A 19,341-nucleotide genomic window follows, 5' to 3' on the forward strand; every position below is an offset into this window, starting at 1 on the left:
AATATGAGAAACTTTTAAAAATGCACAGATATCCACACAAGAATCAGTTAATACTATAAATAATTCAGGAAAGGTAGTGGGATATAGAATATTATATATGGTAAATTTGGAGTTTAATTTTTATCAAGGTATGAAAATATAAGCTAGTATATATATTAATTTTTATTTCCTACAAGTATGAATTAAGAATGACAGGGGTGTCAGAGAAAGGAAGTCTTTGTTTTCTTTTCTGCATATATGAACATTATTTCATATATGAACATGTGTTTTTAATTAGGTAAATATATTTTTCCTGGGAGTGAGACTATGGATTGTTCTTTCTATCTTTCTGAATAAAAGAACATTCATCATAAATATTTCTTTCTAAAAAGACAAACATTTTACTGTTAGCTTTTTCACCAAAGGATATGAGATTAAGGGTAAATGCAACTAAAGAACTCTCATAGTATTGTAAAATTCCATTCTTGTAGCCCAGTTTAATGAAGGAGGATTACAAGTCCAGGCAACTTAGCAAGATCGTCTCAAAAAATAATAGGAGCTGAGGATGAAGCTCTTACTAAGGTTCTGAGTTCAAGCCATAGTGTTGAAAGAAAAAAAAATCCCAAAATCAACCAAAAGGAAAAAAAAAAACCAAAAACCCAGCCACAGACACATATATATAAATGGGTATAGTTATAAACCAATATAGCTCTTTTTACAAAAACTGGCTATGGGACAAGTATGGTAGACAGGTTGTAGTGTGTCAAGTATTTAAATTAAAATAATTGATGTTGCCCCATTCCCTTCTAAGTCCTGGATTTATGCGAAGATTCTAGTAATCTATCAGTTCAGTGATTCTCAATCTTTTGCTGGCACAAATCCCTTATTAATTTAAAAGCAGAAAAGCATCTTAAAGATGTTATTAAATTAAAATATAGTAATTAAATTAACAAAACCTGTCTCAAAATTTAAAAAGGGCCTGTGATATGCCTCAAGTTCAATCTCTGTACCTCAAAAAAAGAAAATTATTTAAAAATAACAATAAGCTCATTAAATGCTTACATAAGTAATATTTTTATGAAAATATTTATAGAATACTGTTCCAATTTTTTTCATGTACAACTTAAAAGATATTGTTTTGTAATTCACGTATTGTGATATATTATTTTAACTGATTTAAGGAAAATCTGACCTCACAGAAAACATACAATTCAAAAGAAGTATTTAATAGTCTTTTCATATAGAAATATGGTTCATAAATACAAGCAATTAATACTTGATATATTAAATTCCATTAGTACGTCTTAGATTTTTAATGTTTCTATTTTAACCCATGCATGATTAATTTGAGGGAAAATCAGATCAAAACTCACGAGATTTTTTCAATACTGACACTTTATATCATTCCAATACCCACTGATTGCATCATAAGGAAGTCTTTATGTATTTAGAAGATTTTAAGCTTACAGTGGCAGATAACTAGAACTCACTTAAAAATTCTATTATCACAATGAACCCTACCTACGTGTTTTCCTTGAAGTCACTTACGGAAGAAAAGAATGTCTGCCACATACTCATGTGTGAAAAATCATAGCTTGATTGTCCGTGGTTCTATCAAGCAAAACTGATCTCCCATGAAAAAGTGGCTAGTTTAGCCCATAACTGAAATAACTATATCTGCTCTTCCTGAAAACAGTAAAGATGCAAGGGCCAAAATTTGGTAAAATGAGTTAATTTTACTGACTCAATAAGCTGTTTTATTTTTTAATTTTTAATTAATTAATTAATTAATTATTTTGGTACCGGGAATCAAACTCAGAACCTTATGCTTTCCAGGCAGGTGCTATGCCGCTGAGCTATATCCCTGGCCTTAACTTCCTTTTTAAATAAAATTGGCTTGTTATACAGTGGCACTGAAAAATTCAATCATATTAATTTCCACTTGGGGGAAGCATTTTTCTGATTAATGTGTGAGCATTTTTGCCCACCATGTTTTTGTATTAACATTGCAAATGTTAACCTAATGAGAGAAAAAAAATGTCTTACTATAACATTAGTTTTTACCTCATGAGCCTCTTGGAAATGATCTCAACAAACAATGTAGGTTCTTCAGACCACTACCTGAGAACTGATGATGTGGCTTAGTGTATTTATATACATGTAAAATCAATGGTAATATACTTACTTACCTGCAATACAATAATGTGCTAATGTGAGCCCTTTCTTTTTTGGCTTATTTCTTTCCTTTCTTAAAATAGTATGTCTAAGACCTTTTGAATTAAAATATGTAAGATATTTAGAAGGGTTCCTCTATATTAAAAAAGAAAAAATGTTCTAAGAAAAAAAAACAATTCTTACTGGAAGGTAAGGTGCCAATGCTCCACAGGATTCTGCCACAAGCAGTCGTCTCTCTGGGTATTTGTGATTAATCTAGAGAGTAAAGAAAAATAAATAAATAAAGCATAAAAATACCCTCTTTGTCCAACAGAGAACTGCTTTTGACCATAAATTCTGTTAAGAATGCAATAAAATTTCTTCCTTCTCCATTTCTGGGAATCCCTGTGTGGCTCTACCTAGATCAAGAATAAGGGAATTCAGAGTCTAAATATGACACAGGTGTCAACTACTAAAGAAAAAAAAGTAGAAAGCCAAATGAAAATTTAACAAAAAGTGTCTAAAGTTTATGTGCTATCCCAGGATTAGGCTTTCCCTAGGGTGTCAGGAAAAATTAGGACCTAGCAGGAAAAATCAGAAGATTTCAGGAGAATCAAGACCTATTGCTAGCAACAGTTACATATTTTTTAATTTGGAAAATCTGTCTTCTAGATTTTGTAGATATGGTCAATAATATATGCTAGTCTTCTCTTTTATCTAAGCTTCAGAAAATAAGTTAATCAATGATTTATTCAGCTTAACTAGAATTATGTTTTTTCTTTTTAAAGTAAGATTTAATTCCTGTTTGTACATGTGAAATGATGGCGTTTTGTTATTGTGATGACTACACTGAACCATAACAAAAAAATAACAAAAAAAAGTGACACATACTGGGCTTTGTTCCTATATGTCTTCTTCATAGAATATAAATCTTTCTTTGACTGGAAAGGAAGGATATCTGTTCTCATATTTCCATATGAAAAGGTGACATAATTCAACAATATAATGAATGCCTAAAATTAAGAAAAGAAATTCATATAGTAATGTATTGGCCAATAAAATGGAGGTAGGTGGATTAGATATCCATGTTTAATCAAGTTATAGAAGGGTAATAGAGATGTTTGTAACTGATATCTCTAAATTAAATTTTTTCTTTTAAAAACAAAACAAAAAAGGATAAAAATGATACCAAATTTAAAACAAATAGGCAATTAACACTATTTAATATATTGCCTATATTGAAAGCAGTTCAGATTACAAGATTTAGGCATGAAAAAAATGATAATCAGACAATGAAAACATAAACTGTTCTTTTTGATAAACTAAGAGATTAGTAATATAGTTACCTATCTTATATATACATATATACACATACATATATATATGTATGAATACATATGAATGGATTTATAATAGTTGCCTTTCTTTCTTTTCTGCATTCTCCTATCCCAGTTTTTTCCTAGTGAGCAGTTTCTTTCCCTTTCTTTTTACAGTATCTACTATACATTTTGGATCTTATTAACTTTTTAAAAAAATTTACACTAGGGCAACAATATGATATTTACATGTGAGTCTGATTTATTTGCCTTATGACAATGGTTCCAGTTGCATCTATTTACCTATGAAAGCCTCAAGTTTATCCTTTTTTATAACTTAGTAATACTCCACTGTATGAAAATACATCTTTTTTATCCATTCTATGCTTGATGGGCATCTGGGTTGTTTCTAAGATTTAGCTATTACAAATTGAACTGTTGTAAACACTGGTGCACATATATCATTATGGCATGCTTTCAAACCTTTTGGAAAAATACCCAGAAGGGGAATAGCTGGATTGAATGGGACTTCTAATCCTAGTTTTTTGAGGAATCTCCACAGTGGTTGCACCAGTCTATATTCTATCAACACTGGAGAAGTGTTCTTTTTTCCCTACAGGCCCACCAACGTTTATTCTTGGATGATTTCTTGATGGCAGCCATTCTTTTCTGGAGTGAGATGGAATCTCAGTGTTGTTTTAATTTACATTTCTCAAATGACTAGTATTTGGAACATTTCTTCATATATTTGCTTGCTGTTTGTATTTCTCCATCTGAGAAGCACGTTTTCATCTGACATGCCCACTTTTTGATTGGGTTTTTTAATTTAAGGATAGCCCTGATGTTTTTCAATTCTTTGTATGTTCTAGATGTAAGTCCTTTGTTTGAGGGACAGTTGACTAAATTTTTTTCCCATTCTGTGGGCTTTCTTTTCATTCTTTTAATGTGCAAAAACTGTTTAATAAGATGAGATCCCAGTTGTTAATTCTTTGAAGTACTTCTCATAAAGTTAGTTTTGTTCATAAATTCTTTGCCTACCCTGTGTCTTCAAGACTGCTACCTATCTTGTCTTCTAGTAGACTTAGTGTTTCTGTTCTAGTATTTAGATTTTTGATCTTCTTTGACTTTAGTTTAGTACATGGTGATAGGTATGGTTCTAGTTTTAATCTTTGGCATGTGGAAAGCCAATTTTTCCATCACCATTTGTTAAAGAGGCTCTCCTTCCAATGAAACGTTTGGTCCTTTGTCAAAGATAAGGTGGCTAAGTGTCTTTGTAGTTGTGTCTGCATCTTCTAATCTCTAATCTGTTTCCCTGATGTTCAAATCTGATTTTTTCCTTTTCTTTTTCTCTTTTTGCCAGTACCATGCTGATTTTATCACAGTAGCTTTCTGGTATAATTCCAAGTCAGGGATTGTGATGTTTCCTGCCTTACCTTTGTTGCCCAGGATTGCCTCTGCTATTCTAGGTCTCTTCTGTTTCCAAATGGATTTTAAGAATGTTTTCTCTAGATCTGTGAGGTGTGCTAATGGTATTTGGATTGAGATTGCATTAAATCTGTATAACAGTTTTGGGAGTATGGCCATTTTTACAACGTTGATTTTTTCCATCCAAGAGCAAGAGGTATCTTTCCATTTTCTGAGATCCTCTTCAATCTCCAATCAAGATCCAATCAGAATACTATAGTTTTTAATATATAGAACTTTTACATCCTTTGTTAGATTGATTCCTAAGTATTTCATTTTTGAATTTTTCTCTCAATTTGTTGAGTTTGTTGTTTGTGTACAAGAATTCTATTGATTTTGAGTGTTAACTTTGTATCCAACTACACTGATGAATTTGCTTACTAACTCTAGTAGCCTTTTAGTGAACTTTTTGGGGTCTTCTATGTACAGTATCTTGTTATCTGCAAATAATGGTAATTTAACTTCTTCCTTTCTTATCTTTATTCTTGTTCTCTCTCTTGTCTAATTGCTCTGGCTAATGATTCCAGAACTATATTGAATAGGATTAGTGATAGTTGACATCTTTGTCTTATTCATGATTTTAGAGTGAAAGTTTCAGTTTTTGTTCATTTAGCATGATGTTGGCTGTTGGTTTGTCATAGATGACTTTTATTACATTAAAGTAGTGACTATTATAATTTCCTGTAGGGCTTTTATTATGAATGATTGTTGGATGATATCAAAAGCTTTTTCTGCATTTACTTTTCTTAATTAAATATAACCTAGATACAGTCATCTTAAAAGCAAAATGATTTGAAGGTCAAAGAATAATACATATAATTTCATTTGGTTTTCCTTGGTCTACATTCAGTGAGTCTCAAAATTAAATGCACACATAAAAATCAACTGTATTTCTATAAGATGGCAATGAACAAGCAAAATAAAATAAGAAAATATTTTTCTATATAATAGCATGCAAAAGAATAAAAGTAGCCTGATGCAATGGTGTACGCCTGTAATCCCAGCACTTGGGAGGCTGAGGCAGGAGGATTGCTGCGAGTCTGAGGCCAGCCTGGGCTACAACATGAGTTCAAAGCCAGCCTGAACCATATAGTGAAATCTTGCTTCAAAAAAAACCCAAAAACAAACAACTTCCCCCACCCCCAAATTCTAAAAGGAATAAACCTTAGGAACAGATCAAACCGAAGTAGTAGAAAACTTATATTCTGAAAAGTGCAATTCATTAACAGTTCCTAAGAATTTTTAAAAGCTCTAAACAAATGGAAAGACATCCTAAATTCACAGACTAGAAGGCTTAATATGATTAAGATGGAAATGTTCTCCAATGAATCCATAGATTCAATGCATTTTTATAAAAATCCCTGTAGCTTCTTTGTAGAAATTGACAAGTTTATCCTAAAATTTATGTGGATATCCATCGGAACAAAATAGCCAAAACAATCTTGACAAAGGAAAAACTATATTCAGTAGGATATTGCTAATTTGGGCAGTGATAAAAATATTTTAAAATTGATTGCAGTGGACTGAGGATTTAGCTCAGCGGCATAAGCGCCTGCCTGGCAAGCGTGAGGTTGTGAGTTCAATCCCCACTACTGCAAAAAAAAAAAAAAAAAAGAAAAAAGAAAAAAAAAATGATTGCAGTGACAAATATACAACTCTGTGAAAATACTGAATCAACTGAATTGTGTATTTTAAATGTGTAAACTCTGTGTTATTTGAACAAAGTATAGAAGCATAAAAACTAAAAAGTATAAAAAATTAAATATACACATGAATGAATGTATAGAATTGTAAATTCAAAGTTTTTTTTACAGTGTATCCAAGTTGATGTTAACTTTAAGCAACCCATGTTAGTATGCACTGTATTATTTGGATGATGTATGCCATAGTTAGAGGTAATTATTACTATCTACATTGTTTACATACTGAATCTAGTGGCTCCAATATATTTTAATAACAAAATGAATGCCCAAAGAAATTAGGACTAGACCTCTAAGTGACTACATATTAGTGATATTCTAGAGATCAATATTTTAAGATAAATGACTGTGCTATTATAAATAAGGCTTTTGATTTGTTTTTATAAGAACTTCATCTTTTAAAAAGGGAAAAATATCATGTTTAAGGAGGTAAACCATAAGCCTAGAAAGTCAGTTATTCTGAGTTCTGCAGAAGAGGATAAGTATCATTAGTAAAATAATGAATAAAACTTCTGAGAGCAAAGATGTATGCTTTAGATATGTGTGATATATACTAGTGTATAATACATTTCTGTTTACATGCATGCATCTTGCAAGATGGAGCAATGACACTTTTTATTTATATTTATTGCATCTTACATCGCTCAAATTTCTGAAACACAGGTCAGAGATTCAGCTCACTGGCATAAGCACCTGCCTGGCAAGTGTGAGGTCATGAATTCAATCCTAGATACCACCAAAAAGAAAAAAGAAAAGAAAAGTTTCTGAAACATGCTTTCCTCAGATATCCCTTCTCTCACCATCTTTTCTTACAGAGCATTATCCATCCCTCTGTAATACTTTTGCTTCATTTTTCTTTTTAATATATATTATCACAAAACAACATATCATTTCTGTATTTATTCATCACTTGACAAGATCTTTGGCTTTTGTTCATCACTGTATCACTAAGTGACCATACTAGTACTTGGCATTCTAATTAGTGTTTCATAAATGTTTGCTGAATGAATAAAGCAAAGCATCCCAGTGCAGTCGGAAGCACTACTGAATCACTGTGCTAAGTTACTAAAATATTAGTATATTTATATTCTATAAATTTACTAGTGTCATTGAAAAAAGAAAACGTAAGAAATTATAGCTAAGGGAACACCCAGAAGGATTAATTTACCTGTTCCCAACACTGTGGTAACAGTTCAGCTTCTACACGTGTGGGTCCAACATGACGTGCAAATGCCACACAACCTGTCAGTATCATTTGCCTGAAAAAAAAAAACAAGAAACAAAGACTTGTATTTGCATTACAAAACACTACTGGGACCAAAGGTTAAAAAAAAAGCTAAGCTTAGGCATTGTTCATTACTAGCTCTCAATATATGACAATTTAAACTATTTGCAAAATGACCCAGTATGTCTTTATTGTATATTGCAGCAGGTTTTCATTTACCAGGTTATAGTTTTGGTCTAGATGTCTCCCTAAAAATTCATGCAATTTTAGATGAATGTTTTGTGTAGGCAGCTGAATCTACAGTTTGGGATTGATACATACTGAAATATTGGGATTCAGGGTGAGTGACTGCTGGATCAATTCACTGGATTGGCTGGCACTGCCCTAATCCCAACAGATGAGACAAAAAGTGCAGAAAGAAACTTGTCTCACCCTTCTGCTCTTGCTGCTTTTGCTGTCTTCTACTGCCCCAGCCACCACCCAGCCCCTCGGCCGTGGGCCACCCTGACTTAAGAGAGAGCCAATTACGGACTGAAACTTCTACAAATTGTAAGTTAAATAAACCTTCCCTCCTTTAAATTTGGGTATTGGGTATTTTGTCTCAGCAACAGGGAAAGTAAGACACGATGATCATTTTTTTCTTTTCTTTTTGGTGCCAGGGACTGAACCACGGTCCTATGCTACCACTAAGTTATACTGCAACCTCAGTCCTTGTAATTTTTGTCGACCTGAGTGTCACTTATTTTATATTATTCTATATCAACTTATTTTTGATTTATTTTTTTACTTTCTATTTTCTTGTACTTTTTGAGAAAGCAAATAAAGTATATAAAAGGTAATGGGCAAGAAATGTCTGAGGTGTGTTAGTTATCTGCCTCCTCATAAAAATTTCCTAATAGCTGATCGGTTTCTGCCCCCACTATAATTTATACATATTTGTTTCATAATTTTATTCAATTTTCTTAAAATTTAAGCATTTCAAAGATTTATTAGATTTATATACTTGCAGAACTTCAAATTATGAGTTATCAATACTACTAAAGATGAATAAACTTTAACAGGAAAAACTATTTGGTTTCTTAAAACAAATTTAACAATTAAGATTCAACATTCTAAAAATGTAATCTATAACAGAAAAGATCAGATGACCCACATATTATTAACAGCATTAGAAAGTTTCCTATGATAATAAAAATAAGATTATTTGATTAGTGACTAATCCAGGTAGAAACATGGTATCAATTCAAGGAACTGGAAAAAGTGGCACTACTAAGCCAAAAATTAAGTTCTTCGTAGGATGCCACTGAGGAACTTGTGATTCATTAAGGAAAAGTAACTTACTACATGCTAACTTAAAATTTTTGCTTTGTCCATGTTATTTATGTTATGTAGAATATAACTGTTAAGTCTGTTTTAGTAAAATGTTGTATTTCTAGAAAGTAAAAGTGGATTTAAATGAACACGAATGCCTAATTCCTTATTTACCTTAACCTGAAGCAAGGCTAACTGGTACTTTCTACTACCAGGCGACAGTTAGCAACTTCATATGCAAAGTCTATGAAAACTAGTTCTAAGATTTGGGTTATTGATTTGTAAATCTAAAAATCTAAAAATAAAAAATACAGTAACTGGTATTTCATTATTAAGTTTCAAGATAAGGAATACACTTTTTCAAGTAGAAAAGACTAATTTTAATGCACAGTACTATTATAGACAGTCAAGTGAGGCAGAGAGCAGGCAGCTAAAGGGGCACTGGCCTGAGGCAGACTCAGGATGACTAGCCCTTGGTCAGCTAAGCGGAACCTGAGGTCAAGAGATAAGATGGTAAGAACCATGGACAATCCTGCTCCTACTTGTATCTGGAAAGTATTTTTTTCCTTCTCATTTTGTTCTTTTAATAAACTACTCTGGAGAGGATAGAAACTAAGAGAAACTGGATACAAGCTTGCTACATGCCTTCTAGTTTAAGTAAGCTTATTTAGTTCTGTAAATTGATCTTAAGTTTTACAGAGTTGTCTGAATCCTGGTCATTATTTGGTATAAAAACTCCTAGGCAAGGAACCCCGCTGGCAACCCACATTCACCCCTCTCCACTACTGGGAGCTTTTTCTTAATAAACATTTTTCCTCTCTAGCTTGTCCTCAAATTCCATCTTCTTAGACCCAGATTACGCCATTACAATATCACCAAATTGTCCTTAGAAAATAGGCAGATGAAAACTAGTGGGACTAAACAGTGATTTCATTTCTCTTATTCCTACTTGATTAGATTGTGAGGGCTACAGGTATAAATTAACCTTGGCTGTATCCTCCACTTGCTCTTAGGTATATACTGGTAAGGGCAAGGAAAGAGACATTTATTATACAGGACTGTTTGTATGTACACTCATAGTTGAGGAATTCCTTGCATTTTAAATTTTGAGCTTGATTTGTTGCATAGTTTACTTATATATGATTTTTCAATATTATCAGAAGAAATAAAAACTGCAAATCAGAAAACCAGTAATAAAATTATATAAAGTTACCAAGTCATAAAGTACCATTCTGTTTTATAAAGTATAAGAAAAAATAACTTTTTATTAAGATAAAAAGTAACCTAAGAAACATTCAACTGTTTTTGAACTCTGTTTATCCTCTGTTTAGGATATCAAACAATGTTTACAACTCTGTTTGTAACCCAGGCTAGTCTCAAGCTCACAGTAATTCACCTGCCTCCACCTCTTGAGTGCTGGGATTACAGGCAAGAGCAATGCTTGGTGGTAAACGTATTTTCCTTTCTTAGGAATCACTTTGACCTCTGTCCTCCCTCCTGGTATCTTCTATTATTCTAGACAATGTTTTTGCTCTTTGATTAAATTTCTTTTGATTCCTTTCTCCTGTTAAAAGCCGTAATAAATTCTTACCCTAGGTACTTGGATTGAACCAAGGGCCCTCTGCATGCTAGGCAACTACTCTACTACCATTGCGCTATATTCCTAACCTCTAACATTTTACTTTTTCTTTTTTTAGGATACCAAACAATGTTTTTAAGGATCTCTCTGAAAAAAAATGCTATTGTTTGCCTAGTATGGACAATGTACATACAAGGGCACCCTGCTTTAGTATAGTTATCTTACATGTTTTCTATGCTTTTTGGCCTATTAGTCTAGGTGTTAATCTATTAGTCTAGGTGTTAATTTATAATATCTTAAAAGATAAATTCATCTGATAGTAACAAAATACAAAGAAGTAGAGAGAAAGGGCGAAAAAGAGTTAAGATATGCTATGTACATGTACCAATTCCCTAGAATGAATGTAATTACAATGTATCACAAACATGTACTAACAAAAATTTTTTAAAAAAAATCTTTTTGGATAATAAATCATTTTTCAACATATGTTTTCTGAATTCCTGTCATTTTTATTGTTTAGTGTTTAAAAAAATTTATTTTAGCAACAGAGTCAGCTTTGAGTTCTCAAGATAGGCTGAACTGGATTAGAATGGCTTATAGGGTTTTACAAAGAAAGCTACCACTTGTCCATTTCCTCTATAGTACTTTTTATTTATTGGAAATATTATTCTTTAACTAGATCAGTGGTGGTGAACCTATGGCATATGTGCTGCAGCGGGTTGTTTGTTATCATTCAAAGCTGTATAAGATTTGCTATCACTGGACTGGATAAAAAACTGACAGAACACGAGAGAAGGGCCAAAATAACTGACTGTCTTACTCAAAGTAATAGTTATCTTAGTGCCTTCTCCTTACTTTTTAGTCAACTGAAACATCTTTTCTTCAAAGTGAAAACTATAAGGGTTTTAGATTGTTTTTGCTAATCTAGCTTCATTCAGTGACAATGAGAGTAACAGAAAAATAGGGGCTGGGGATTTAGCTCAGTGGCATAAGCGCCTGCCTTGCAAGCAGGCAGTCGTGAGTTCGATCCCTGGTACCGATAAAAAAGAAAAAGACAAAAAAAAAGAGAGAAAAAAAAAAGAAAGAAAAATATTCAGGGGCCCTTATGGTTGATTATTAAACTTTTTCACAAATGCTTTGTGTTTATATCTTAGTTTTTTAAAAAATACCTTTCTATATCTTCATAGCACAGTATATTCCAAATTGGGAAGGAAACATCAAGAGATCTTAAGCTATTACCTTTTTCTTAGCAAGATTTCAAACAAAACAAAACTTGCTTTCTATCAAGATCATGTCATTACAAGGTAAACCCTAAGAAGCACCTTAGAATCTAAAAAGGTTTTATTCCTTGCCTTTGTAGGTCTTAGTGTTCACCAACAATAGCACTAACAATGTAGGCAGATAGTCAGCCTGCTCTAAAAAGCTGTCTCTCTCAGAGAGGTTATGTTTTTATCTAGGAAACAGTAAAATGCCTGAGGGATTATTGGTTATGCATAACTATCTGTTACGCCACTGACTATGGCTTCTTGCACTTTGAAGGCAAAGGAAGAGTAAATAATCTATACCATCTGTGAGGTTCATATAAGACTTGTATGATGCTTGCTCCCTCTCCCTTGTAGCGGGGGTTGGAACATAAACTAATTGTAAATTATGAGGACACTTTCCTCTACTAGAAATAAAAATGTTAGAATTTTCAGATCAAAACGAACTATCCTGAAATTCTGAGAGGAGACTATATCGTAGTTTTAAGAATCTGACAATGCCTTAACTGTGAATGAAGAGACTTCTGAGAATAATCAGATGGAGGAATCAGATCTATCTCAAGTTGAGAAAGATTTACATTCTGAAGGTAGTGAAAATACAGGCCCTGTAAGTAGTAGTTCAGACTGTCATGAAACAGAAGAATTAGCAGGCTCCAATTGCAGTAAAACTGGAGATAGTCTCTCAGAATCATCCATAGAAAACGATGAGGAAACCTCAGAAGTCACAGATGAACCAATGGAACAAGACTAACTACTGAGAAACATTTAGATACAGTATTTTACGTACAGCTCTGTATAAAAAACTGTGTAAAAATTTTATGTAATAAAGTGGACCTTTAGTTTTACAAGAGAAGCAGGTTGTAAAATCAAGTACTTTAAGGAAAAATCCTCCAAGAGTTATATATGTAAGAACTGTGAATATCAGCTCTTCTGGGTCCTGCTTACCGCTGACTTTATTTTGAGGGTGGGGGATGGATGACCTGGTCAAATCAGTGCTGTGTGTATAGATTTTTTTTTAAATTTAGAAGTAAAGTTTTTAAACTGGAAAGTAATTATAATTTTGAAAATCTTTTCAAGATTATCACATTTAGTTTATATATATGCAAGAATAGTTTGTTTTGTCTGAAGCTGCGGCAGTTTTCATATTTTGGTTATTGTTTCAACATTTTAAACACGTCAATTAATAGGGTTTCATGCTGGTTTCCAGATTTTATTATTTGATTATGTACAATGGAACATACAAACACACACACACACACACACACACACACACAAATATATAATTCTAAGGAGGGTATATTATATTTTTGTTTCTATAAGAGACAAATACAGTGAATACTTTTTCTATAGGTAATGATTGAGTTCACTCCTTTCAGAAGACATTTTTTTCTCTTCTGAGTAATTCAAATAAAATCTGGCCTTTGTGGAACCCTGGAAATCTTAGTCTGTTGAAATACCACATTACACACATTCCATGAGATTTGTTCAAACTAAAATTCTTTTGCATACTTCTGAGGTGCCTGAGGGAAAAAAAGAATTCATTATTTATGAGAAAATGTGCTGATCTTGGAATTGTGTTCAAACTTTAGCTGATTATTTTGTAGAATGAATGCTTATGAAGCGGATCTGAGATCATCTCAGAGGAACCCAGCAAATTCTATAACCTTTGGTTTGCTTTTCTGAACATCGTCAGTATCACACGTTTCTTTCTAAATTATTCTAGAGAATGCAAATAGCATGGCATGAAACACCACTGTTGTGGGAGAATTAATATATTACTTTAGTAATGTACCTGACCTAAAATGACTGAAGCGTTCGGGGTACCTAGCAACCACCATAGTTTGTATGACATTTTGAAGTAATGAAATATTTTTGAACATGTTTTTTCAATAGCCAGTGTTATATTTTTCAGATCAACACAAAGCACAATTACTTGAAATTCATTATTTTCAAATTCACATGTTTAAAGTCATGTAAGCTATAATTTCCCTATCAAAATTACTGGCTGCCAAATTTGTATCTGTTTCTTCAGCTGTACCTTTTGATATTTAGAATTTTTAAGTTTCTGTAAAGTAGATTTTCTAGAATGTAATGTGTTCAATGCCTTTGTGAAGTGGTATATAGCTGTATAATTTCTGTGTGTAAACTGAATGCTTGGGCTTTCCATACAATATTCATATAAAACAATAAATATTAAAATATCTGACTACATTTTTATCAAACACAAAAGAATCCCCATTTTAGTTTCAGATACCTGACATAAATAGACGAATTTAAAAACTGATCCACGCTTTGGGTGATTTGGAGGGAAACCATGCGTTTTGAATTTTGCCTACTTAAGTTACTATGACTATAAATACCAAAATGATTTGGCTCTATTTATGTTTGTAGGGTAATATACTACTGACTTACTTGACTGTCAGGTTCACAGCAGCTAGCTGATATATGTATGAATATGTCTGGTATTTGAAATCTGAATTTTGATTTACTGTACCCAAGAGGGGGAAGAATCAAACATTATAAAATTTTTTTTGTACTTTTTGTATTTTTACCGCTACCAAGGATCGAACTCACGACCACAGGCTTGCAAGGCAGGCGCTTATGCTGCTGAGCTAAATCCCCAGCCCCTACATTATAAATTTTTAAAAATTTCTTTTTGCAAAAGTGGTAAAACGAAACAAATTTTAAATGTGACACTCATTTGTAGTGACCTATTTGGTTCGTTGAGGGAAATTTTGCCAATGAGAACTGATTTTAAACATTTTTAAGTTTAGAAATTTTCTTTAGAATATTTATGAAATTATTGTCAATAAACCTGTTCTTTAAGCTCCTGTGACCTTTTGATATCTTTTTTAATTGTGCCATGGACTGTTCGTAAACAAATCAGTTTACTTTTGTTATAAGATGAAGTTTAGCATCATGACTTTGAGGTCTGCGATTTTATCTGTAAACTTGCAACTGTTATTTTTGCCAAGAGCAAATGTATTTCTTTATTAAATAAAGTACAAATGATGGTGAATATACCAAAATGACATCACTTAACTATGAGAGCTGTGTTTTAATCTATAGTTTAATATTTATTAGACATTCATATGTTGCCCATAGATCAAACTTGTTCTGTTTATACAGGTAATTGTAGAATCCTAAAGGAGTATCTTTAGGATAGGTGGAATACTTTTGTAGTTACATTGGGGAATCTTGTTCAGATGTTTTTATCAGTGGCCATTTGGAAGTAAATTTTCACAAGTATGCACAGGTGCATATAACAGGCTTTTTTCAATGAAGATGTCAGATGCCATATGAGTATTTAAAAGGCTAGGTTTAGGCACATTTCCTTAACACATCAAAGTAAGTCCTATTAAATGGTTGAAAGGGTGAAAAAACCCCACAAATAATAGAAGATACTTGTTCATTGACCTTGGAGCAGCTGTCATGTTAATTAGTGGTTAATCCCATTAGTGTTTATCACAAATAGACCTTTCAACAGTATAGGGAGACTGATGAAATTGCCAGTGAGGGACCAAAACCACTTGGCTTGGAAAGATATGTCAGAAATCCTGAACTAGAAGGTGTGGCCTGTTAAAGCATTGTAGTTCAGACTTTTATTTTACTCGTATAGATAGGCAAGTATCTATGTACTTTTGCATTTGTAAAATCAAGTTTTCCAATAATGTAATGTATTAGTTTACTTATAAAGGTACTTGGGCAGAATCTAAAGTTGCTGCAGTGTTTATGTAAACTATAACATAAGGATAAAAATGCAACTTGTAGAACCAAAGGAAATAATAATTTGGAGTAGTGTTTTAAATTGTCTTCTGAACAAGAGTTTCTTTTGTGTTGATTTGAATAAAAATGAAGGTCAGTTCTCAAGATGTGTGCTAGTCATAATCGATGAATACAAAAACACCTTGTAATTTCACGTGGAATTATTAAAACTAGCTGAGTTATTGACCTAATATGGATGCTAGTATATATTGTTTACACTACATCAATTTCACATTTTAAAAATGATCCATACACTTAATTTTATTTCAACTTGGAGCTAGATTACTTTGCCAAGTAAATGTATTATTTTCATAATGCAACAAAATATAAATCAGAACAATAAAAAAAAAATAAAAGTTAAGAAGTACACATGGTGGTGCATGCCTATAATCCCAGCTGTGAGGCTGAGGCAAGAGAATGGCAAGTTGTAGGCCTTTCTCATCTCAAAATAAAATAAAAAGGGCTGAAGATATAGCTAAGTGTTAATGTGCTTAAGAGTCTAGGTTCAAGCCCTAGTAGTGCATATGCAAGCACACACGAGCCCAGAAAAAGTGCGTGAAAATTTAGTATTATTTTAATGTGAATTAGTTCTCAAAAATACAAGCTAATTTAAATAGTATCTTTGAACACATATCTGTCCAGCGATCATGAGAAGCAACTGGTATTTCTAAAAGGTGTAGAATATTTTTTTAAAGATTTAAATAATGAAAAAGGTCAGTAATTAAAGTACACAGTAAGGACTCTGATCTTATGATTTATGATATTTGTTATTTCCTTTGGTTCTGCAAGTTGCATTTTCATCCTTATGTTACAGTTTTCATAAACACTGCAGCAACTTTAATTTTTTTTGTTTTTAAGACAGGTCTCACTATGTGGTTCAGGCTGGCCTCATACCATGTAGCCCAGGATGGCTTGGAACTCAGGTGACTCATGAGCCTCAGCCTCCCAAGTGCTGGGAGTATAAGCTTGTGCAACCACACCCACCTGCATTTATTTTTAAAAGCTGTTTTTGATTTCTTTTTGATACACAAGCTAAATTTCTTGGAGTGAGTTCCACACGGTATGTCTGTGGTACTAAATGCCAGTTCCCTTACGAAAGAAAGTGGAAAAGGGATTTCAATGCATTTCCTATGCATTTTCCATAGTTTCTATGCCTGGAATAATTCCAAGATGATAAGAGCTCCAGTGTTACTAAAAGTGATACTGAAAAGGAAAAAGGGCATTTAAATTACATGCCTATCTTGGTGCCAAAGTAGAAAAGTCAGTAAGTTGACATGTATTTAGTTGTCAAAGAAATAACTACACCCACCTTTGCTCATCATCTGGCCTCTTGATCAAATTGAAAAGTATGTGTAGAAGCTGATCTCTCTCTTTAGGCTCAGGATGTAGGCATGCTGTACACAATATGAGGGGGATCAACTCCTAAAGAAATATGAGGGTACAAAATTTTAAAATAAAAACATACTGCAGAATATTATTTTCTCTCTAGAATTCTCTTTTTTTTTTTTTTTTTGGTCTTTTTGAGACAGTGTCTCACCATGCAGTTTGGGTTGGCCTTGAGCGCACTTTGTAGCCCAGGCTGGTCTCAAATCTGCAATGATCCTCCTGCCTCAGCCTCCCAAGTGCTGGAATTACAGGCGTGAGCCACCACACCTGGCTCCCTAGAATACTCTTAAATGGATATTTAAGCCTCAACATACCAAAATCAAATTTCAATTTTGTAAGGTTGAGAATAATAGAGAAAACAATGAAAATGTTGAAGTATACATGCTGGTTTATACAGAAACTTAAATCACTATGATTTAACTTCTCTAAGGTTCAGCTAACCTTTTTTTAATCAGTACTTTCAAGAGTCCACTAATTTTTTTTTGGTACCAGGAATCGAACTCATGATTTAGTATGCGCCAGTCTGGCACTTACACCACTAAGCTAAATTCCTGGACCTCCGCTAATTTTTTGTACTAAATACTGTAAGATTTCATAATTTGCCAAGCTGACACATAATTTTAATTTAAAAGTTTTCATAAAATGAAAGTAGCAGAAGCTCACTATATTTTAAAATTTGAAGACAACCAAAGAAAAATAACACTTTCTACATATACAAAGACTATAATAATTTTGTACCTTTCAGACCTAACTCAGTAGTAAACTAAAAAGACCACTTCTTGGGACAGCTTTGTGGTGAGGGAGCACTTGTCTAGGGTTTGATCCAAAGCACAGCAAAAAAAGAAAAAGGCCCACTTTATAGGGGCTGAATGTATAATATCAGAACTATTTGACGTTAAACATTTAACATTGTTTTGTTCACATGCAGAGACAAATTCAACATTTTATAAGAGTAATAGTCAAAAGTTTGTTTCTTTCAAAGAAATACTTTGAAGTAAATTACACTTGCTCCACATTTTAAGTACAGAAAAATTTCTTACATATTTTAAATACTATGTTTTTAAAATTTTTTAGATTTTCGAAGCCAATGAGAATGAAATTCCAAAAGCGCTAAAATATTTTTGGAGAAAAATCTCAACTACAAAAACAATATTTTGCAGGTACCTTAAAAAAATCACTGGGATATAAAAATAAGGAAAAAACGATCACATTTTATTTTCTGTTTACTTTAATATCCATCAAAAAGTTCTAAGAGAATTAAATAAGAATTGATTATAATAATGTGTAATTATTAGTGATAATAAAACCTGAAGAAAATGATTAAAAGTGTACACACTAAGAAAAATATTTTTCATTTCAAAGATTTTTTGAAACATAAATTTTGGAATTCAGATTGAATTATAAAGGCATGACTAGAAATACCTTTCAATTATTTCTAAAATGTATAAATTATACTTGTCTGATATAAATTTTAAATTTTTTAATATAAATTTTAAATTTGAAGGTAAAAAGATAGAGATAGGAGGAACTACAAATAATTCTATGAAATAAAGAATTTAGAACATTTATTTTGTCTTTTTCAATCTCTCTATATAAAAGGCTCTGTACCTTCCAGAACAGACAATAACTGAAAAGCAAAAGGAATAATAATTTTGTACTGGGAATAGGAGATGAGAGAATATATATCAATTCTATATTGTTAACTAACATTTTCACCATATGCTTAATATAATGCTTGATGAAACAATTTTGATTTTGTAGGAGAGAATAAACAAGTTTTACAAAATATTAAGTATTTTATGTTGTTTGGAAGTTTAAGAATATTAGGGCCAAGCATGATGGCACCAGCCTGGGCAAGTTAATAAAACATAAAGAAAATTTAGTATAAAGTTCAGTGTATAGGGGCTAGGGATTTAGCTTAGCAATACAAGCACTTGCCTAGCAAGTGTGAGGTCATGAGTTCAATCCCTGGGACAAAAACAAACAACGCAAAGAAAACACTACTCAGTGTGAAGGCTGAGAGTTCAATCCCCAGCACCACAGCAAAACACCATTAGAGTAGACTATCAATATCCAAGATTATTTTAATCCTTAGTCGACTCTGTATAGGCTATTGAGAGCCAACTGACAGTGAGGACTAAGATACTGCATCATCATGGTACCTGTTATGGTTTGTGTCTAGAGTCCCCACAAAGCCTTA

At 32.5% G+C, this 19,341-nt stretch overlaps 1 protein-coding gene across 11 annotated transcripts in view; it reads right to left on the reverse strand.

The window, feature by feature from the left end:
• Nucleotides 1–19,341, reverse strand: part of Relch (RAB11 binding and LisH domain, coiled-coil and HEAT repeat containing) — a 112,714-nt gene that overhangs the window by 43,742 nt on the left and 49,631 nt on the right. For all 11 annotated transcript variants that reach the window (XR_010041373.1, XR_010041374.1, XM_063231516.1 and 8 more), the window contains 3 exons: nucleotides 17,065–17,177; nucleotides 7,782–7,872; nucleotides 2,338–2,409 (listed from right to left, as the gene is read on the reverse strand). Coding sequence is in view for 9 of the 11 variants with exons in the window: in XM_063231516.1 (XP_063087586.1) it covers nucleotides 2,338–2,409; nucleotides 7,782–7,872; nucleotides 17,065–17,177 (276 nt within the window). In the remaining 2 variants the exon portion in view is untranslated. The remainder of the gene's footprint in view (nucleotides 1–2,337; nucleotides 2,410–7,781; nucleotides 7,873–17,064; nucleotides 17,178–19,341) is intronic.

This window comes from Cavia porcellus, unplaced genomic scaffold (genome assembly GCF_034190915.1).
Source record: "Cavia porcellus strain 051 isolate PalLab524CR breed Dunkin Hartley unplaced genomic scaffold, mCavPor4.1 scaffold_20, whole genome shotgun sequence".
In the NCBI taxonomy this organism is placed as follows: domain Eukaryota; kingdom Metazoa; phylum Chordata; class Mammalia; order Rodentia; family Caviidae; genus Cavia; species Cavia porcellus.